Source organism: Eumetopias jubatus, unplaced genomic scaffold (assembly GCF_037043125.1).
Source record: "Eumetopias jubatus isolate StellerSeaLion01/CBP00866 unplaced genomic scaffold, mEumJub1_p1.0 scaffold_1, whole genome shotgun sequence".
NCBI classification, from domain to species: Eukaryota; Metazoa; Chordata; class Mammalia; order Carnivora; family Otariidae; genus Eumetopias; species Eumetopias jubatus.
This window is the reverse complement of record NW_028274807.1, coordinates 212,275,521-212,294,927: the sequence shown is the minus strand read 5'-3', so window position 1 is coordinate 212,294,927 and position 19,407 is coordinate 212,275,521. Positions and strand designations below refer to the sequence as shown.

At 47.4% G+C, this 19,407-nt stretch overlaps 1 protein-coding gene across 3 annotated transcripts in view; it reads left to right on the top strand.

Moving 5' to 3' along the window:
* The window catches only part of INSR (insulin receptor), a 128,323-nt gene that overhangs the window by 88,269 nt on the left and 20,647 nt on the right, over positions 1-19,407 (top strand). For 2 of the 3 annotated variants that reach the window (XM_028093217.2, XM_028093216.2), the window contains exons 7-12: positions 827-953; positions 2,706-2,956; positions 4,259-4,426; positions 8,099-8,300; positions 14,972-15,243; positions 15,999-16,138. In XM_028093217.2, coding sequence (XP_027949018.1) covers positions 827-953; positions 2,706-2,956; positions 4,259-4,426; positions 8,099-8,300; positions 14,972-15,243; positions 15,999-16,138 — 1,160 coding nt within the window. Of the gene's footprint in view, positions 1-826; positions 954-2,705; positions 2,957-4,258; positions 4,427-8,098; positions 8,301-9,878; positions 9,915-14,971; positions 15,244-15,998; positions 16,139-19,407 lie in introns of all 3 variants that reach the window. The other variant, XM_028093218.2, reaches the window with a different exon arrangement.

Below are 19,407 nucleotides of genomic sequence, written 5' to 3'. Positions count from 1 at the left end.
TAAAACAGCTCTATGTCTCATAGAGTTCTATTTCTGAAATATCGAGGACAGGTGTATCTTACCTTTGTGATTACAGAGATACAGTGCCTGATACTGGAAGATGCCACATCCACATTGAATGAATGAATGAATGATTCGATTCCTCCTTATAGATAGTCTTGGCTCCAATGCTCTAGCAGGTCCTGGAGCTGCTGTAGAGCTGGAGACTGCTAGCTGACTACACTCCTCTGACAGGTTCTCTCCTGAAGGGGCATCTGAGCCTTGAGGTGCCAAGGCGTCCATGATAGCCTCACAGGGAGTTGGGTCCTTGCGGCCAAGTGTGGGAATTCAGGGGAGGGAGAGAGCAAGGTTGGGGTGGAGCTTAAGGGAGGGCTTGCGGTCCACTCTTTCTAAGGCATTGTCTCTCCACCACCCGCATGCTCTCTATGCTCTCTAAACTCCCTCTGCATGTGTTCAGTTAGAACTGGAGTTATCTTGCGACACGTAAGGCTCGAAAGCCCACATGTATGACAACATTGTGCCAGGACAAGGTGTTACTCTTGAAAAATCACTTTTCCTAATAATTATTGGCCCGGTGTCCTTCTTGGTTTGGTGCTACTTACTGTTGAGCCTCTGGCCACGTCACTGGCTGATGGAAGGGGCCAACTTGCATGACCAGCTTTTGCCCCTGAACGCGGGGAGAAGGCGTGTGGGAATGAGACCCATCCAGGGAATAGCAGATTGACATCTCCCTTCTCACTGGTGCTCTTGGGGATGTAGGATCACCTGTTTCGGGCTGCGCTGGAGCAAGGTTTTAATACTGATATTGTTTTTAAACTTTCCTTAGGTGAAAATGAACTCCTTAAATTTTCTTACATTCGGACATCGTATGACAAGATCTTGCTGAAATGGGAGCCGTACTGGCCCCCTGACTTCCGAGACCTCCTGGGGTTCATGCTTTTCTACAAAGAGGCGTAAGTAGAAGAAAAAGAGGTATGCGGGTTGGGCGTGTTCAGAGGTTCCCCTCTGAGACTCCTCTGTCTCTCTCTTCCTTGGGAATAGCTACCATAAGTCCTTTTTTACCATCTCACAAGCTGATGGCATGTGAGGTTAGTAACACCCCTGTTTGTCAAAACCAGAAATTGAAACAGACAGGTTTCTTTTGGCGAGTTTCCTACAGCAATATTCCATTTTGCCTTATGTCCATATATCCCAGCAAGATATCCTTAACAAAATCTGCTCGGTCCGCTTAGTGGGTTTTTAAAGATTGATTTTTGTATTGATTTTGTATTTTCTCCAACATTTAAAGAATTGTGGCAAAACATACACAACATAAAATTGGCCACTTGAACTGTGTTTCTGCACACAGCTCAGTGGCATTAAGCGCATTCACAGTGTTGTGCAACTATCACCAGCGTCCATCTCTAGAACTTTCTCATCTTCCCAAACTAAAACTGTCCCCATTAAACAACACCTGGTCGTTTTGAGTACAGTTGACCCTGGAACAATGCCAAAGTTAGGGGCGCTGACCATCCCGCCCTGGTCAAAATCCACATACAATTTTTGACTCCCGGAAAACTTAGCTACTAATAGCCTGCTATTGACTGGAAGCCTTACGGATAACATAAGCTGTGGATTAACATGGATTTTGTATGTTATATGTATTATAGACTGTATTCTTACAACAAAGTCAGCTAGAAAAAAGAAAATGTTATTAAGAAAGTCATGGGGGGGCATCTGGGTGGCTCAGTCAGATAAGCGTCTGCCTTCAGCTCAGGTCATGATCTCAGGGTCCTGGGATCGAGTCCCACTCTGGGCTCCCTGCTCTGCGGGGAGTCTGATTCTCCCTCTCCCTCTGCCCCTCCCCTGCTCATGCTCTCTCTCGCGCTCTCTCTCTCTTTCTCAAATAAATAAGTAAAATCTTAAAAAAATATATTAAAAAAAAGAGTCATAAGGGAGGGAAAATGCATTTACAGTCCTGTACTGTAAAAAATCCACACGTGAGTGGATCCACGCAGTTGGGGCCATGTTGTTCAAGAGTCTATACGACTGTGCTGAAAAAAAGTTTTTTAAAGATTTTATTTTTAAGTAATCTCTATACCCAATGTGGGGCTTGAACTTACAACCCTGAGATCAGGAGTTTTAAAGGGAGATGATGGAAGTTGTGATAGTATTCATATTAATAATTGCTCCATCTTTGAAGATTTATTATGCTCCAACTGTGTGCCGAGAAGTAGCACATAATCTCTCATGCAGTCTTTTTTTTTTTAAGATTTTATTTATTTATTTTAGAGAGAGTAGGCACGTGCACAGGGAGTGGGGGGAGGGGCAGAGGGAGAGGGAGAGAGAATCTTAAGCAGACTCCATGCTGAGTGTAGAGCCTGATGCGAGGCTCCATCTCACAACCCTGAGATCATGACCTGAGCTGAAATCAAGAGTCAGTCGGATGCTTAAAGGACTGAGCCACCTGGACGCCCCTCTCCTGTAGTCTTACCAATAAGTAGTGAGGTAGTTGGTAACATTGTCGTCACTATTGATATAGTTGGAAAATTGAGCTATAAGGGAAGGGGTCCCTTCTCTTTGGGATCTGTGTCATTTTTCCTTGTGGCATAAGATTGTTGGTAAACAGGAGGCAACCCCGTAGGATGTCACCTTCCCTGCTGCAACTCTCCGTCCTCAGAGCGAGAGTCATGGAATGATAACCACCGTCTGCTTTGTTTTGAAAGCCCTTACCAGAATGTGACCGAGTTCGACGGGCAGGATGCGTGTGGTTCCAACAGCTGGACGGTGGTGGACATCGACCCACCTCTGCGGTCCAACGACCCCAAGTCGCAGAACCACCCAGGGTGGCTGATGCGGGGTCTCAAGCCCTGGACCCAGTATGCCATCTTTGTCAAGACCTTGGTCACCTTTTCTGATGAACGCCGCACGTATGGGGCCAAGAGTGATATCATCTATGTACAGACGGATGCCACTAGTAAGTGTTTCTTACGGGAAATGGACATCTTGACTTGAACAGTTGACACGGTGATGTTGTAGGAAGTGCTCTTTGATGTAGTTATTGGCTTCTAAAAGAGCCGGGTGCCCAAGTTTATAATTTCAAAAGACAAGGTAGTAGCAACAAGCTACTCTGTTCCCTCCCATTCTGGAAAATGTCCAGATATTCACAAAAGTAGAAAAATGAGCCCCATGGACCATCTCCCAGCTTCATCAATAATGTTTTGCTATTTTTATTTCATCTTTGTGCCCCCTTCCCCCTTCATTTTTTTTTTTTTTTTAGTTGGTGGCAGGGTTGGGGGGGGCGCTGGTCTATTTCCTAGCAATTTAGTGGTATTTGTATTTTCATAAAGCCTAAGTCCTCCTATTGTGGAGGTTCTCAACACTGGGGTGATCCTGCCCCCTTGCGGACCTTTGGTGATGCCTGGAGACCGTTTTGGTTGTCATGACAGTGGACGTGGGGCTTATGGGCATTATACACTGCTCAGCATCTGCACAGGGCAGACCCCCCACGACAAAGAATTATCTGGCCCCAAATGTCCGTAGTACCTGAGGGTGAGAAACCCTGTCCCATGGGATACAGTCCAGACATTATGAGCCAGCCCCAGCTTTTTTGGCTGGTGCCCCCCTCTTCTTGTATCCTCCAGCAGTACCAGAGGACTCCACAGTTTCTGGAAGCTTCTAGCTTCTCGATCTTTGTACCCTCGATGCCCTCTGCCTTGAGAGCCTCAACGCCCCCCTCCCCCCCGCCGCCCATTGACTCCCTCAGCCACCTGCATTCTTGAGGGGCAGGTTTTGTGGAGCCCAAAGGTGGTGTGCGTTTTGGGGGGTGTTAGATGAGGTGCCGTTTCAGTGATACGGATGACTGGCATCCCAGTGCTGAAAGTTACCCCGTGATTGGGTTCGATTTGGGGCGAATGTTACCTGGAAAATGTGAGTTTATTTATCTCTTCCCCTTATCCTCCCCTGCCTCAGCGTCTTTCCAATGCCTGGAACCGAGACAGCTTGGCACACAGTTGGAGCCTTCTATGCATAAATGCGTGTTGCATAAATGAGTGAACGAGTGGCTATGTAATCTGTGGTATGAATGGACTGTAATTTGGTACCCCGTGCGCTTGCCCGGTGAGCTTTCCACGTGTCTCCAGTTTTCTCTGCTGTTAAGTAACACTGCAGTGAACATCCCCATGATTTCTCTAACTGGTGTGTTCCTTCTTATGCCCGCCCGACAGCCAGTCCCCGCCCCCTGCTCACGATGCACTTGTTTTCCCTTTCTCCTTTGCAGACCCTTCCGTCCCCCTGGATCCAATCTCCGTTTCTAACTCCTCGTCCCAGATTATTCTGAAGTGGAAGCCTCCCTCTGATCCCAATGGCAACATCACACACTACCTGGTTTTCTGGGAGAGGCAGGTGGAAGACAGTGAGCTGTATGAGCTGGATTACTGCCTCAAAGGTGAGTGCAGGTGGGTTTGTGGGAGCAGATGATCCGCTTTGTCCTGCTTCCAGGCAAGCATCTCTCCCCCGTGCTGGCTTCCCAGTGTAAGTGTGGGGGCATGTGCCCACACACGCCATCACCTCTTGTACCAAACCATGCAGACCCATTTCTAAACATCACCGCCTCATGACACTCTGAAGACTCGCATCAAAACCAGATAGTTCCATGTCTTGGCACCATTTCCATCTGAAATTTTCTCCCCCTCCCCCTTCCCCGCTATGGGGATGCAGCTCTGTTAACCCCCTGAATCTGGGGGCTAAGCTAGGAGTCGAGAGGTTAATAACAAAGTCAGGGAAGAGTTTTAGCCCCTACGTTTAGACCCTTAACGTTTTAAGGATTGAGGTAGCCAGGAGCGGTAATGCGTTCCCTTCTGTGCTTTCCATGAGAAATTTATACTAGAGATGATTCTCCCCCCCCTTTCTTTAATCTTGTTTACTTAACAGGCTTCATCCATTTGCAGGAAAATAGAAAAGTCTCTGAGCCTCAAAGTAGTTTATATAAATTAGTTTAAAATTTTAAAGCTGGATTTTAAATAAACCCCATCAAACCGGAGAAACAGATGTCATTTTTTTTCCTTTAGTTTGTTGTTGTTGTTGTTGTTGTTGTTGTTCACTTGTGCTTTTTGTTTGTCCGTATTTATTTTTCTTTAGATTGTTTTGAGTTAGCGATTTCCTCAGCCCTTGACCTTGGAGGCGAAGGCTCAGGGACTGCTGGTGAGGCATGGCGGAGGCCTTGAGCCTGCGGGCGACTCTTGGCTGAGTGTCTGACCTGCTGTAGGGCTTTGGGCAAGTCACCGAGCTTGTCACCGGCCACCTCCTTTTCGGGAGAAGGGGCAGGAGGCCAGATGATCTCTGGGAGCTGTCCCAGCTCTAAGATCATGTGCTATATGTATGCCTGTGACCTCATTCCCCGCCTGAGCTGAGGCTTGCAAACGTGATTTATCTCCCCAGATGCTTTATATAACTCAAGAGCAAGCACAGGCCTCAGCTTAGCTGTGAGCTGTTGGCCCTGCATTCAAGTAACCGAAACCACCAGCTTGAACCACCACCAGCAACAGCCCTTGGTGCTTCCCTTTTTTTTTTTTTTTTTTTAAAGAGTAACAACTTCAATTCTGAAAGTCTAAATCTATCATTACAATGTGGCTATTTACACATGGCTTACTTTGTAATGATCACAAAGTTTATGGAATTGGTAAATAAACTTACTAAGGACAGATATGGTATGAATCCACCCATAGGAAGTCCCCAGAGGAGTCCCGTCCACAGAAGCGGAAGGTAGATGGTGGGAGCCAGGGGTTGGGGAGGGAGGGGGGAGTCAGTGTTTCATGGGGACAGAGTCAGGGTTTGGAAAGATGAGAAAGTTCTGGAGATGGATGGTGGGGATGGTGCACAAGAGTGTGAATGTACCTAATGCCACTGAGCTGTGCACTTAGAAATGATTAAGATGACAAATTTTATGTTACGTGTATTTTACCACAGTTTGAAAAACATACATAAAATAAATAAGCTTACTCACTATGACTGGTAGTGGTTTCCCATTAGTATCACCGGTATGGCTTTTCCCCCCCAAGCTTTATTGAGATATGGTTGAATTATAAGGTATTGAAAGGTAAAACTGTAAGATATTGAAAGTGCCCATCGGGATGATTTTGATATACCTATGTGCCGTAAAGGATTTCTCCTAGGTAGTGAGTGAGTTCGTACATCCATCGCTTGTATTGTGTGTGGGGGAACATTTAAGTTCGACTCCCTTAGCATGTTTCAGTTCTAGAATATGGCGTTATCAACTGCATTTTTAAAAATTGTGGTGGAATATATATAACATAAAATTGACGATCTTAACCATTTTTAAGCACACAGCTCAGCGGCACGAAGCGCGCTCACACTGTCATGCAGCTGTCCCCGCCCTCCGTCTCCAGAACTTGCCATCTCCTCAAACTGAGACTCTGTCCCCATGAAGATGGGCTCCCCACCCCCCACCCCACCCCCGGCTCCCACCGTCTCCTCTCTGTCTCTGTGGATGGGACTGTCCTAGGTGCCACATTACCGGTCCTTCCACTGTGTAGTCACAGAAAAACCGTGAGACACTACGTGCCCTGCGGTGGGGGCCAGAGAAGGTAACGGGAGTGAGGAACTGTGTGTGGCCTGATCAAAAGGTCCTTTCCTCTCCAGAAATTTCTTAGGATCCTCTCACACGAAGGAAACCCGACCTTTTTCCTCCATCCGTTATGCCATGACCAGTCCCTGTAATGGTTAACCCAGCCAGGTTAGTCTGTGTCTATTAATAAATGTTAGAAGCGTTCTTAAGAGTCCCTTGTAGCATTCTCAGCTGGATAAATACTTAGGCTTCTGAGTGGATACTCACCATTCACGGGACGGTACTTAGAGCCCATTGTCTCCAGGACCCATTCAAGGGGAGAGGAAAAAAAAATGCCCAGTAGCCCCCGGGAGGCTCCAGGCGCAAGGGCTGGTGGCGGGAAAGGTGAATCCCAGGGCCCTTCGTGGATTTTGCCTGATGAGAGCAGCATTCATCCTCACAGTCGCACCCGAAGCATGTCTGTGGCCCGCACGATGGATGGCCGGTGTCCCTGGGATTGGACTCGGGGGTCGCGACACGGCCAGCTTCGGCACTTAAAAAACAACTTCGTGTTTTTGAAAAATGTCTTCCCCCATCTTGCCTCGCGTCGTTAGTCCAGAGTGTCTCCACCTCAGCACTGTTGACCTTTGGGGCTGGATCATTCTCTGGGGCCGGGGCTGTCCTGTGCCTTGTCGGACAGTGAGCAGCACCCCCGGCCTCATCCCCCAGGTGCCAGAATCTCCTCCATCCCGCAGGATTCCTCACAGCCAGAATATCTCCAGACCTTGCCCAGTGTCCGGGGGTGGGGTGGGGTGGGGTGGGGGTGGGGGATGGTGCCGAATCACCCCTCCCCCGCCCCGACCCCGGGGAAGGACCACTGCTCTACTGATTTCTGGATTCCTGAGTGAACTGTAGATTCTTTCATTTGTAACCATTGGGTCTGTAGGTCGGACCCTTTATGTGGCCTCCCGTTACTTTATATGGTTGGCTGGCTGATTGATTGATTCATGGCGCTGTCACCTGCCCCCTCAGCCTTTCTCCAACCCCACCTCCCACCTCCTGTCCCTCATTCTGTCCTGCTCATTACTTTGGGTTCTTGGTGTCTTTCGGCATGCCAGGGAAATTCCTACCTCAGGGACTTTGCACTTGCTTTTCGCTCCGTCTGAACTGCTTTACACCAAGACGTGTGCGTAGCTCATTCCTTTCCTTCATTTGGGACTGCTCGGCAGTCACTTCCTCCGAGACCACCTCGTGAAAAGCATCAGCTTGAGACATCCTCTGTACGTTCACCCTGCGAGCTGACCCATGGTATATGTGTTTATGTTTCTTACGTAGCGCCCCCCAATTCCCAGCCACTAGACTGTAGGTTCCATGGGGCCAAGACATACTTGGTTACCTTAGTCTCCAGTCCGATGGGGTTATGGTGTCTTCTAGTTTCTGGAACACCCTGACATGCACAGGTGTCCCCAGCCCCTCCGAGAAGACCCCCTTGGTGGTGTGCATGTTGCGGGCTCAGGGGGAGGATCCGAGGCCACCTGCTCTGCCTGTCTCTAGGGTTGAAACTGCCGTCCCGGACCTGGTCTCCGCCGTTCGAGGCCGAGGGCTCCCAGAAGCACAACCAGAGTGAATACGAGGAGTCTGCCGGCGAATGTTGCTCCTGCCCCAAGACGGACTCTCAGATCCTCAAGGAGCTGGAGGAGTCCTCTTTTAGGAAGACCTTTGAGGATTACCTGCACAATGTGGTGTTCGTCCCCAGGTCAGGACTGTTCATTGGCTCTGTGTGGAGGGGGGGTCGTTACGGGAACAAGATGAAGCGGGGACCCAAGGGGTGGGTGGGTAAAGGAGGAGATTCAATAGGAACCTTACCAGGAAGAGCAAATAAGCACTCCAAACAGGGACAAGTTAAAAAAAAAAATAACAAAACCAAAAAAACCCCACAAACCCTCAACATTTGCTTTCCCACGTGGCCCAAACTCTTTGTCCCAGCCTGGGGTCTCCGCCTGCGTTCTTAAACGAGCTCCATTAGGTTTTGCGGCACACCCTGAGGAATGCCTCCTGGGCCCCATGTTTGATTTATCTTGAAGGCTCAAGCTCAGAGCATTCTCTTGTGTTCATCTCGCCAACCTTCTTGTCCTTCTGGAAATTTCTATGGCATCTTCAAAACCCGGAGGCTTCTCCTGTTTAAATCTGTTGAGTTTCCTTGAGGGAGGGAAGGGATGTGCTGATGTACATCGGCTCTGAGAGGGTTTGCAGTGAAGACGACCCCAGGCCCCTCCTCTGTCATTGCCTCTCCCAGAGGCAGAGACGCTCAGGTAAACGGCAGGTGTCTCTCGATGCCTCAGTTTACTTATCTGCCACGTGCAGATAATAATAGTTCTTGTTTCTTAGGACTGTGAGAGCACGTGAGTCACCCAGGCTTCATAGCCTTGACCCTGTGGATGTTTGGAGCCAGCTCGTCCTCTGCTGTGGGGCTGTCCTGTGTAGGATGATGAGCTGCATCCCTGCCTCCACCCACCCGACACCAGCAGTGCTGTCTGCATCATATTAGTTCATGAGTCTTTAGAGTAGCCCACTGACGTAGCTGTCACCTCCCTTTCATGGGTCCAGAGCCGGTGTTTCTGAGCTGGCGAGGGATCCGACCCCGGATCTGGCTGCTGGTGAGGGGTGTGGGCTGTGAGACGCCTCTTATCCCGCCCCCTTACCGCCCTCAGCAGACGGGCCCCCCAGCAATGTCTGATGCAATGCGCTGTCTCCAGAGTGGATCGAAACCCCAAAAGGGTGACATTGGGATAAAATAAGATTTTTAAATGGGTCCCTTCAAATGCCAATCATCACTTCTCATAAGAATAGACGTTTTCCCAGAACCATCGATGTGTGACATTTAAAAAATTTTTTTTTCTTTCTTGCTTTCCCCCCCCACCCGACCCTGAGTCCAAAAGAGCGCTAAATGTCAGAGCCCAGGCATGGAGGGTGGGGGCAGTTACTGTTTTACCAGTTAAAAACAAAATGCTGCTGGACTTAAGGAAACGGCTGAGTCAGTTGTGATGTTTAAATGTAGTCAAGTTTGGCATCTGAGGGGGTACCCCAGCTGGCCAGGTCTCGGGGGAGGGGAGGGTATTTTCTCTGATTCTCCCCCGCCCGCCCTCCCCCCATGCTGTGTTCTCTGCATCTGATGGAGATGATGTGATTTGGGGGGTGGGAGATGTGGTCCACAGTCAAGGGCAGGGCACCCTTGGGCTGCTCGGAGGGAATGTGGCTTCCAGGGTGTCAGAAGCCAGAGGTCTGTCTGAATGAGTTCTGTCTGTCCTCAGAGTGGTTGGTTTTGTTTTCACAGAAAATCCTCTTCAAGCCCTGGTGCTGAGAACACTAGGTACGACTCACCTGCAGGAGGTCTGCGTGACCACTGGGGGCTGCTCAGCGCAGGGCCGGCGGGCCAGGCAGGGCAGGAAGCATGCTGTGTGCCTTTGAGACTCCAGAGGCTTCCGTGGCCTTAATGCATGTGATGGGCTGCTCTGCAGATATCGGAGGCTTCACGAATTCATACGGGAACTGCCTTCACCCTCAAATGGGATCTGGGCACAAATCTGCACTAACACACTCTTACTAAAATGTAGAATCAGGGGCGCCTGGCTGGCTCAGTCGGTGGAGCATGTGACTCTTGATCTCTGGGTCAGGAGTTCGAGCCCCACATTGGGGGCAGAGTTTACTTAAGAAAAAAAATAAAACAGAATAGAAGGGGGTACTTTCTGGGCACCTCTTAGATGCCACACATTTCCCCCCATGTGTTCACTCGCTGAACATTTATTTAAACATTTGTTTATTGGCACCTACGGTGTGGGCCAGACTACGCCTGGACCCCAGAATCTGAGGCATGTGCAGCAGGTCGTGGGGGGAGCCTGATCTGCGAACAGAATGTTTTTATTTGGGGTGGCAAGTGTGGGGCTGCAGGCGTGTGAGCAAAGGCGTGCCGTGTCGCTGAACTCCACTGAGGACAGGTGGGCTTTCCTTTGATTTGTGTCTTGAAGCTCCAAGGGGGCTTGTCCTGAAGGAGAGGACAGGCCGAGAGAGGCTGGGGAAAGGAAGGCCTTGGGATGAATCGGGGCCCCTGGGAGGAGCCAGAGGGGAGACTGGAAAGGCAGGTCAGGGCCACGTGGAGGGATGCTACTCAGAGGATTCGCTTCTTGATTTTTTCAGGCCTATTTGTGTGGCCCTGATCTGACCTCTAGTGGCCATTTGGAATACAACCTGCAGAAAAGAAAGGCCTAGACGTTTGAGGCTTGGGTCCATCCACATCGGGGTTTGTCAAATCCCAGACGTTTGACATTTAGGGCCAGATCATTCTCAGTTGTGGGGCCCGCCCTGTGCATGGTAGGATGTTGAGTGGCATCTCTGGTCTCTGGTCTCACAATGCCAGTAGCTTACGTGTTCCCCCAAGTAGAGACAACCAAAAATGTCCCCAGACACGTCAGATGTTCCCCCATGGTGGGGGGAGGGGCAGACTTGCCCCTGGTTGAGGACCACTGGTTTGGTATGAGATTGTGGGGTGTGTAGGCAGGGGAGAATGTGGGAACCCCAAACGACAGATAGCGGGGGAGGGGGGCGACTGCATATACATTTGGCTTGTTTGATGAGACCTTTTCATGTTTGGACACCCATTTCTCAGTAGATTTTCCTGAGGGACCAGTGTTGTGGTCATTTGGGAAAAGGCCCATTTATGCCTGGATGGAAATGTTCTGAATCTTGCTAACATGGGTCTGTCTTTGGTTTCCGTCCAAGAACGTCACTGGTATTGCAGATGAAAAGACCAGACAAAAAATCTTAATGCATGTCCCCCGCCCATGTAAGGTTTTTGTTCTGACTACAGTGCAGTAGAAAATAAAAATTGACTTCAAACATTTGAGCAGAAAAGTGCTCCCTGGTGATTTAAAGTTGATTGCTTTGATACCTTTTGGGAGAAGCAGACTTTCATTAAAGTCCATTTGGAAAATAGTGGGAATGAGAATATCATGTACCTTAAATGTGTAGAATATCGCCAAAGCTGGGCTTTGATGCAAATTAGTAGCCTTACATGATTTTGCAAGTTAAGAAAGCAACCTAAAAAGGTAAAAATAGAAATGTATTGTGAGGGAGGGGAAATCGTTGAACTTGCAAATATAAGGATGAAAACCACAAATAACTAGAAGTAAAGCAGGTGATCTGAAACTAGGGTCGAAGGAAGATTTTAATGTTGCATTCGCTGGACAGTCTTGTGTTAATTCACTTTGAAGCTTTCAGTGAGGAGGAAGGTTTTAATTTGATCTGATTCAAGATGAAGCAGAGAAAATTAAATATTCTAATAACTTTGGTAAATGAGTAAAAGTTACGTCCCCAAAAGGCCCTGGGCCCAGAGAATTTTATAGATGAGTTATTTCAAACTCTGTGATATAGAAACTTTTCTGAGCATAGAAATCTATGGAAATCTTTCCAGGTCATTTTATGAAACTAACATAACGCCCCTTAGCAGAACGTGATGTAGATGCTATGTTGACAGAAACCCCAAGACCAGCTAAAGTGAGACTTTAGATCCAAACGTCCTAAGTGAAACAGTGTGCTGGCAATATTGTTTCACGCAGAAGTACAAGGATGGTTTACGATCAGGAGATGACGATAATGCATCAGGGGCCCAGTAAGGAAGATCATATGATAATCTCATGAGACAGTATTAATTAAAATTCCTAATTTAGGGAAATGAGCCAAAAAGAGGCCTTTTAGAAAAGCGGGAGCAGACTACTTCTGCTACAAGGTAAATAAATATTACCTCCATGAAACCAACAGCCAAGCTAACATTGTATTTAAACTGTCCCCGTTACATTGAGAAGGAAGCCCAGTGTCGTCGTTACTAAGTAACATTTTCCTGGGTATCTAGCCAATGCAATAAGACACAAAACAGAAATTAGGATAGCAAAGAATGGATTGTGGGAAATAATGTCATTGATATTCGCAGATAGCCCAGTGCAAGGGTAGACGTGCTGGGGTATTAACAGGCTGGACAGCCTGGCTGCCCATTTTTTTTTTTTTTTGTCAGTGAAGTTTTATCAGAATGCAACCACTCCCATTTGTTTATATTTTGTGAACCCCCGCTCTCAAGCTACAATAGTCGTAAAGCCATTGAAAGTTGAGTAGAGATAGAAAGTAGTTGGTGACACAGGCCCCACAAAATCCAAAATATTTACTTCCTACCATCGACAGGAAAAGTGTGCTGACTCTTTTTCTAGTGTGTTCCTTGGAAACCCAAGGATATCAACTATGAAGCTCTTAGAAGAGAGTTTGGGAAAGAAGGTACAATACAAATAAACAAAAAGCCCAGTGATATACTAGCAATAGCAATAGTTAGAATAGAAAACAGAGGAGACGATCCCTTTCATAATTGCCATACCACCTTGGTAACCCCATGGAGAATTAACTGTACAGGAAAAAATACAAACATCTGCTGAGCTCCAAGATTGTCCAGATACATGTGAAAGACTGTTTTGAATCATTTATAGAAAACTCACTGACGGTAGTGTTGATAACAGTGTTAATATCCTTAGTGAATAAACAGGGCAGCAGTAGGAACAGTGGGGAAAGCGCTAGAACATCATAAAAACAGAGGAGAAAGATGGACACTTCCCTAGAGAAACACAACGGACCAAGGAAGGAAAGACAAGCCCACACGGAATGGTATTAAGAGATGCAAACAAAGCAACAATGCCTTGTTTTTCAGTTAATCTTTTGGGTTGAAAATCTGCAAACAAACAAACAAAACCCAAAGAACCCTTTAACCCTGAGTACTGATGAGGTTATCCTGAGGTGCAGTTTCAGGGGCTCCTGGTGAGAGCCCCCGGTCAGTAGAAAGTTCCCGCAGAGCAATTTCGCCGAACGGATGAACAGGCGCAGCCTAGCACCTTCCCTTCTAAGAGTCTAGTTTTAGGATCTAATAAGACAATACGACAATGATCAAAGCAATATTTATAAGAGCAAAAATCCCTGCGGATACTCTTATGCAGACATCCTCAGAGGGCCTGTGGGCTCCGTTCCAGACCCACTGTTGTAAGACAAATATCGCAATAAAGCAGGTCGCCTGAAGTTTTTGGTTTCCCAGTGTGTATGAATGTTCTACTGGAACCAGACTGTAGTCTACTAGGTGTGCCATAGCGTTACGTCGAACAAACCAGTATACATACCTTAATTAAAAAATATTGCTACAAAATGCAGACCATCATCAGGGCTTTCAGTGAGTCATACTCACCGATCACAGATCGCTGTAACAAATATGATAATAATAAGAAAGTTTGAAATAGTGTGAGAATCCCCAAAAAGGTGACCCAGAGACACACAGTGAGGAAATGCTGCTGGAAAATGGTGCTGGTAGATTTGGCTGATGTGGGGCGGCCACAAACCTTCAGTTTGTAAAAATGCAGGATCCGCAAAGCACAATAGAGCCAAGTGCAATAAAATGAGGTATGTCTGTATTAAATAAAATAAGAGTTTGGTTAGTAATTTATGGCTCATGCATTAAAATGAATATTTTCCAGTTTTCCAAGTTTTCTGCAGTGAGCATGTTTCCTTTTGTAACAGGGAGGGAAAACCTTCACATTGAAAAAGACAAAACATAAAATCTGTGCTAAGTACTTAAGGCATTACGTTTTAAGGAAGCTCTTTGATGAATATTTCCAACAGAACAAGCAAACAAAGGATTACAAAGCTAGCTTGGTCCTCCTACCTACACATAATATTTCTAGGGAAAAAAATTGCCTCCAGGAAACAGAAGGCAGTGGAATGATGAGTCAATTAAATTTTCTCTCTGCTTTTTGTGTTTGCATGTTTTTAAGTTTTTAGGCTATTGCATTTATTTCTTAATTTCTTCTTAATTGGGGGGAAATGTGTGTCGACTGCATTTTTTTTTTTTTTGGAGTTACCTTTACCAACCTGAGTGGTAAGATTCTTTTTTTTTTAACCCAAGAACTGAAATTTAGTCACTACTATGATGCAGATGCCCTATATGGTCATAAGAATTAGAAGATGCATTTTACCTGTTTAGACAGATGATGCTGGCCAGTAGTTCGGGAGGCTGGGCTACTGAAAAGCTAGACTCTGACATGCTTTAGGAATTTTGTCTTTAACACTGACCCGGGGCGGCCGATTAATCTGCAACATGACAACCTGAAATCAAGCACGTTGAGGGGAATATCGGTGTGTGTCCCCTGCCCATGGTCCTGGAGCCCCCTCCCCTCGAGGGCGTCCTGGGAGCTGCTCTGGGTCGTAATTCTGGGCAACCTGCATTTAATCTGTGTGCCTCCTTGCATCCCCACCGCACCAGTCTTTGATTCTGAGCCTTTCAATCTTCAGCATCGTTTTTGTCTTAAAGACGGCAACCGCATGACCGTGTGTGTCCTGCTGTCGTGACAGGCCATCGCGGAAACGCCGGGCCCTCGGGGACGTTGCCAATGTGACGGCAGCCGCGCCCACGGTTCCAGGTTTCCCCAACACCTCGACCAGCGCGCCCACGAGCCCGGAGGAGCACAAGCCCTTCGAGAAAGTGGTGAACAAAGAATCCCTGGTCATCTCTGGGCTGCGCCACTTCACTGGCTACCGCATCGAGCTGCAGGCTTGCAACCAAGACTCCCCCGAGGAGAGGTGCAGCGTGGCCGCCTACGTCAGCGCCAGGACCATGCCCGAAGGTGGGTGGTCCCGTCCCGGTGCCAGGAGACCCGGGGCTGACCAAGGGCCCACCCTCCGCCCATTAGGCAGCGTAGATGTGTACTTGAACTTATCTGCCTTTGTCATTTCTTATTTTTATTTGCGGCTGGCTTCACTGAGATCCCAGCTGACATAACATTGTGTACGTGTAAGGTGTACGGTGTGTCAATTTGATACGCGTACGTATTGCAATATGATTACCACCGTGGCATTAGCTGCCACCTCCGTCACAATACGTGGTTACCACTTGTTTTTCTGTAGCGAGAATGCTTAAGATCCACTCTCTGCGTTCCCCCTTTTTAGATTCCACATATAAGTGAGATCATACACTATTTGTCTTTCTCTGTCTGACTGATTTCACTGAGCAGAATGCCCTTAGGGACCATCCATATATGCCAATATTATTGTTTGATTACGCAAGTCATACATAGCCAATATATGAACTTTAGCAAAGACACATAAGCCATGAGAAATATAAAGTAAAATTAAGAAGTATGTATATGTATGGTATTAATCAGGGTTCTCCAGAGAAACAGAACCAATGGGATATGAGATAAATGGACAGATGGATAGATAGTTATGTAGACAGTCCTATGAAGAAGTGACTTTTACGTGTCCATTTTCCTTGTGGGAAAGTTACTCAAGCAGCTTGAGGTTGGTTGCTCAGCTGGTAGGTGGTGGAGGTGGTATTTGATCCAGGGGTCAGGTCCCGGCCTCTAAGCACTGCTCCTTACAGCCAAGGCAGATGACATTGTTGGCCCCGTGACCCACGAAATCTTCGAGAACAATGTCGTTCACTTGATGTGGCAGGAGCCAAAGGAACCCAACGGTCTGATCGTGCTGTATGAAGTGAGTTACCGACGCTATGGTGATGAGGTAAGACCCCCTGATGCTTGGGCACGTACCTCAGAGCTGTTGCTGGTACCCCCTTCCTCTTCTTAAATTCTGGCCCAAATACTTCTCCTATTAGATACGTTGTCATTAGGACTCCACGCCTCGATTTATAACTTTCCAGGGAGATGGGTGAGAAATGCCAGTCTGCACACTTACTTATTTCCTCAGTTTCTCCCATTGCTTCTCACATTTCAGCTCCGTCCGACAAGATGAATGATGGCTGCCTGCATTTGTGTCCCTCCTGACATGACAGGAGACCCATTTCACTTTAGACAGAGTTCTCTGAGTCTGGGGAGAAATCACTTAAGATCTTAATAAGGAACTTTTCATTTACTACCAGACACCGTGTGGGGTGGTGGGTGAACACAGAGATGCCCAAGTTATAGCATCTAAGAAGAACAAAAAAGGAGCCAAGCTGTCCTGAGGGGTCACTGTGTCTCGCACATATGAAGCACTGTGCACACACGGTCATATCTCATTTATTGTATTTTACCACGTCTTAGGCATGATAAGCGGCCCCATGATTTTTATGGACTGCTAAAAAAAAAAAAAAAGATGCTGCCAATTCTGAGTTGGTGTTGCTTCTAAGCTCCCTTGCAATTCAGAAATGCCAAAATGTGAAAATAATGTGCTCTCAGGACCGATGAAATGCAATAAATCCTCAGAATAACCCAGTGAGCTTGGTCCGGAGGCAGCCAGAATTTTTTTGTCCAGGATCCATAAGAATAAAGTCAGGATTCAAACCCAAGACTATCTGATGTTCTGATCAGAGGGTTGGCAGCTGTTTTTTTCTGTCAAGGGCCAGATACTGAACATATTTGACTTCCCAGCTGGATGGCCTCTGTTGCAAATACTTAACTCTGCTGTTGTAGCTCGAAACCACCCTGTATAATGGGTATGGTTGTGTGCCAATGAAACTTTTTTTTTTTTTACAAAAACAGGCAGCAGGCTGGCGTTGGCCAGCCCCCGCTCTAAGCCACGCCCGTAACTTCCCTGGGGTGGATCTCCATCCCCAGAAGGGCTGGGGTCTGCTCCTGCCAGGAGAGGCGCTGGCCAGGGCTTGAATCCGCCTGTGCACAATTCTCCCCTTGACTGTGGGACTTCAAGCAGATGAGTCGCATCACCTCTTTGGGTTTGACTGAGCCCTTTCCCTGTCCCAGACACAACCCTGAGTCCTTTGCAACCATCCGTTTGAACCTCGCAGTGACCCGACAAGGTGGGATCTGTTAGTGTCTCCTTTTTTGGTCAGGAGTATGGAGGAGCTGAGTGGACTTGCTCAGGGTCACACACCCAGCATCTTAAATCCAGACCTTTGTGCTCCCGAATCTACCATCTGCAGTTGAGGGCGGCCACTTAAGTCAGAGGTTGTTTTCTGTAAATGGCCAGAGAGTTTAAGTTTTTAGTTTTGGGAGCCGTAAGGTCAGGCTTGGGCACGAGGGCTTTTGTTTGTTTGTTTGTTTTATAGTAACAGCTTTACTGTGACACATTCACATACCATAAAATACACCCATTTCAAATATACAGTTCGGGTGCCTGGCTGGCTCATTCGGTGGAGCGTGCGACTCTTGGTCTCGGGGTTGTGAGTTCGAGCCCCACGTTGCATGTAGAGATTACTTAAAAATAAAATCTTTACAATACAATACAATAAAATATACAATTCAATGGTGGTTTTTAAAAAAAATTTTTTTACAATTTTTAAGTATTCTCTACACCCAACGTGGGGCTCAAACTCACAACCCTGAGACCAAGAGTCGCACGCTCCACCGACTGAGCCAGCCAGGCGCCCCTATAATTCATTGTTTTTTTTAGTAATTCACAGAGTTGTGTGACCATCACCACATCAATTTCAGAGTATTTTCATCACCCTAAAAAGTCCCCCCGTCCCCCAATCTCCCCTGCCTCATCTCCCTCCAGCCTCTGTCAACCACTAACCTACTTTCTGTCTCTATGAATTTGCCTGTTCTTGACACTACCTATGAATGAATCGTACAGTACATGGCCCTTCTGTTGCTGGCTTCTGTCATTATCATAATGTCTCCAAGGTCCATCCACGTGGCGGCGCATGTCCAAGCTTCCTTCCTTTTCATGGCTGAGAAATACTCCAGCATGTGGATGGATCACATTTTGTTACCACTCACCCGTAGATGGACATTTGGGTCATTTTCACCTTCTGGCCATTGTGAGCAATGCTGCTTAGAGCATTTGTGTGCAAGTGTTTGTGTGGACGCATGGTTTCAGTTCTCCTGGGTGCATATCAAGGGATGGAGCTCCTGGGTCCTGTGCCAACTCTTTTAAGGAAATGCCCACTCTTTCCCCAAGGGGCTGCACCATTTTATATCCCCCCGGGTAGCATCTGAGGGTTCCAGTTTCTCCACATGGTTGCCGATACGTGCTCTAGGCTGTCTCTCTGATTAGAACCATACTGGTGGGTGTGAGTGGTATCACACTGTGGTCTGGATGTGCATTTTCCTGATGGCTCATTTGGGCTCGAGTTTTGTGCCTTTCCCTGAACCCATGGGACTCTTCAGCTTCAGGCAGCTTCCGGCAATTTAGCATCAGCCCTGGAACCGGGGTGGGGTTGAGGATGGGAGGCAAGGAGGAGGGGCAGCTTCCAAAGGAAGTTTGGGATGTTATGGGCAGCAAGGAAGAGAATATGGATTCTGGGCAGTGAGCATCACGTTTCCGCTACAGACCCTCCTTGGTTTTATTCCTGCTGCTGTGACCAACTCTTTCCCATTTGCCTGGAATTTGCCCGTGTTGAGCATTGCAGTCCTACATCCTAGGAATCCCTTGGTTCTGGGTAAACTGGGACAGTTGGTTACCCTATTGGCCTTGGACCTAACCCTAAATTCTCCCAGCTGTCTTTGGCTGGACTGTCTCCCCCATTCCTGGAGCCCAAGGGTCACCAGTAGGAATCCCTACTAGAGCCTCTGCCCCACATGGCCCAGCCCCAATCCCAGATAGACTGGCCCTATTTGCCCTTTAGGGGAACAGAGATTTAGGGGGGGAGGGAATGGGAGAGAGTGAGAGATTATAATCACCTTTTAAAAAAACCTTTTCATAGACAAGATGGCGGATCATCTCCATTTTCCTTTATTGCCTAGCATTGCTTTGATAAAGTAAGAAAATAATGTTAACAAAATTTTTTTTATACACCATTAGTACTGTTGGGGTATGATTTTGCCAGTTCTACAAAATTCTCTCCAGCATTTGGTGGGAGGTCTTCTTCTCTTTCTTCTTCTTCTTCTTCT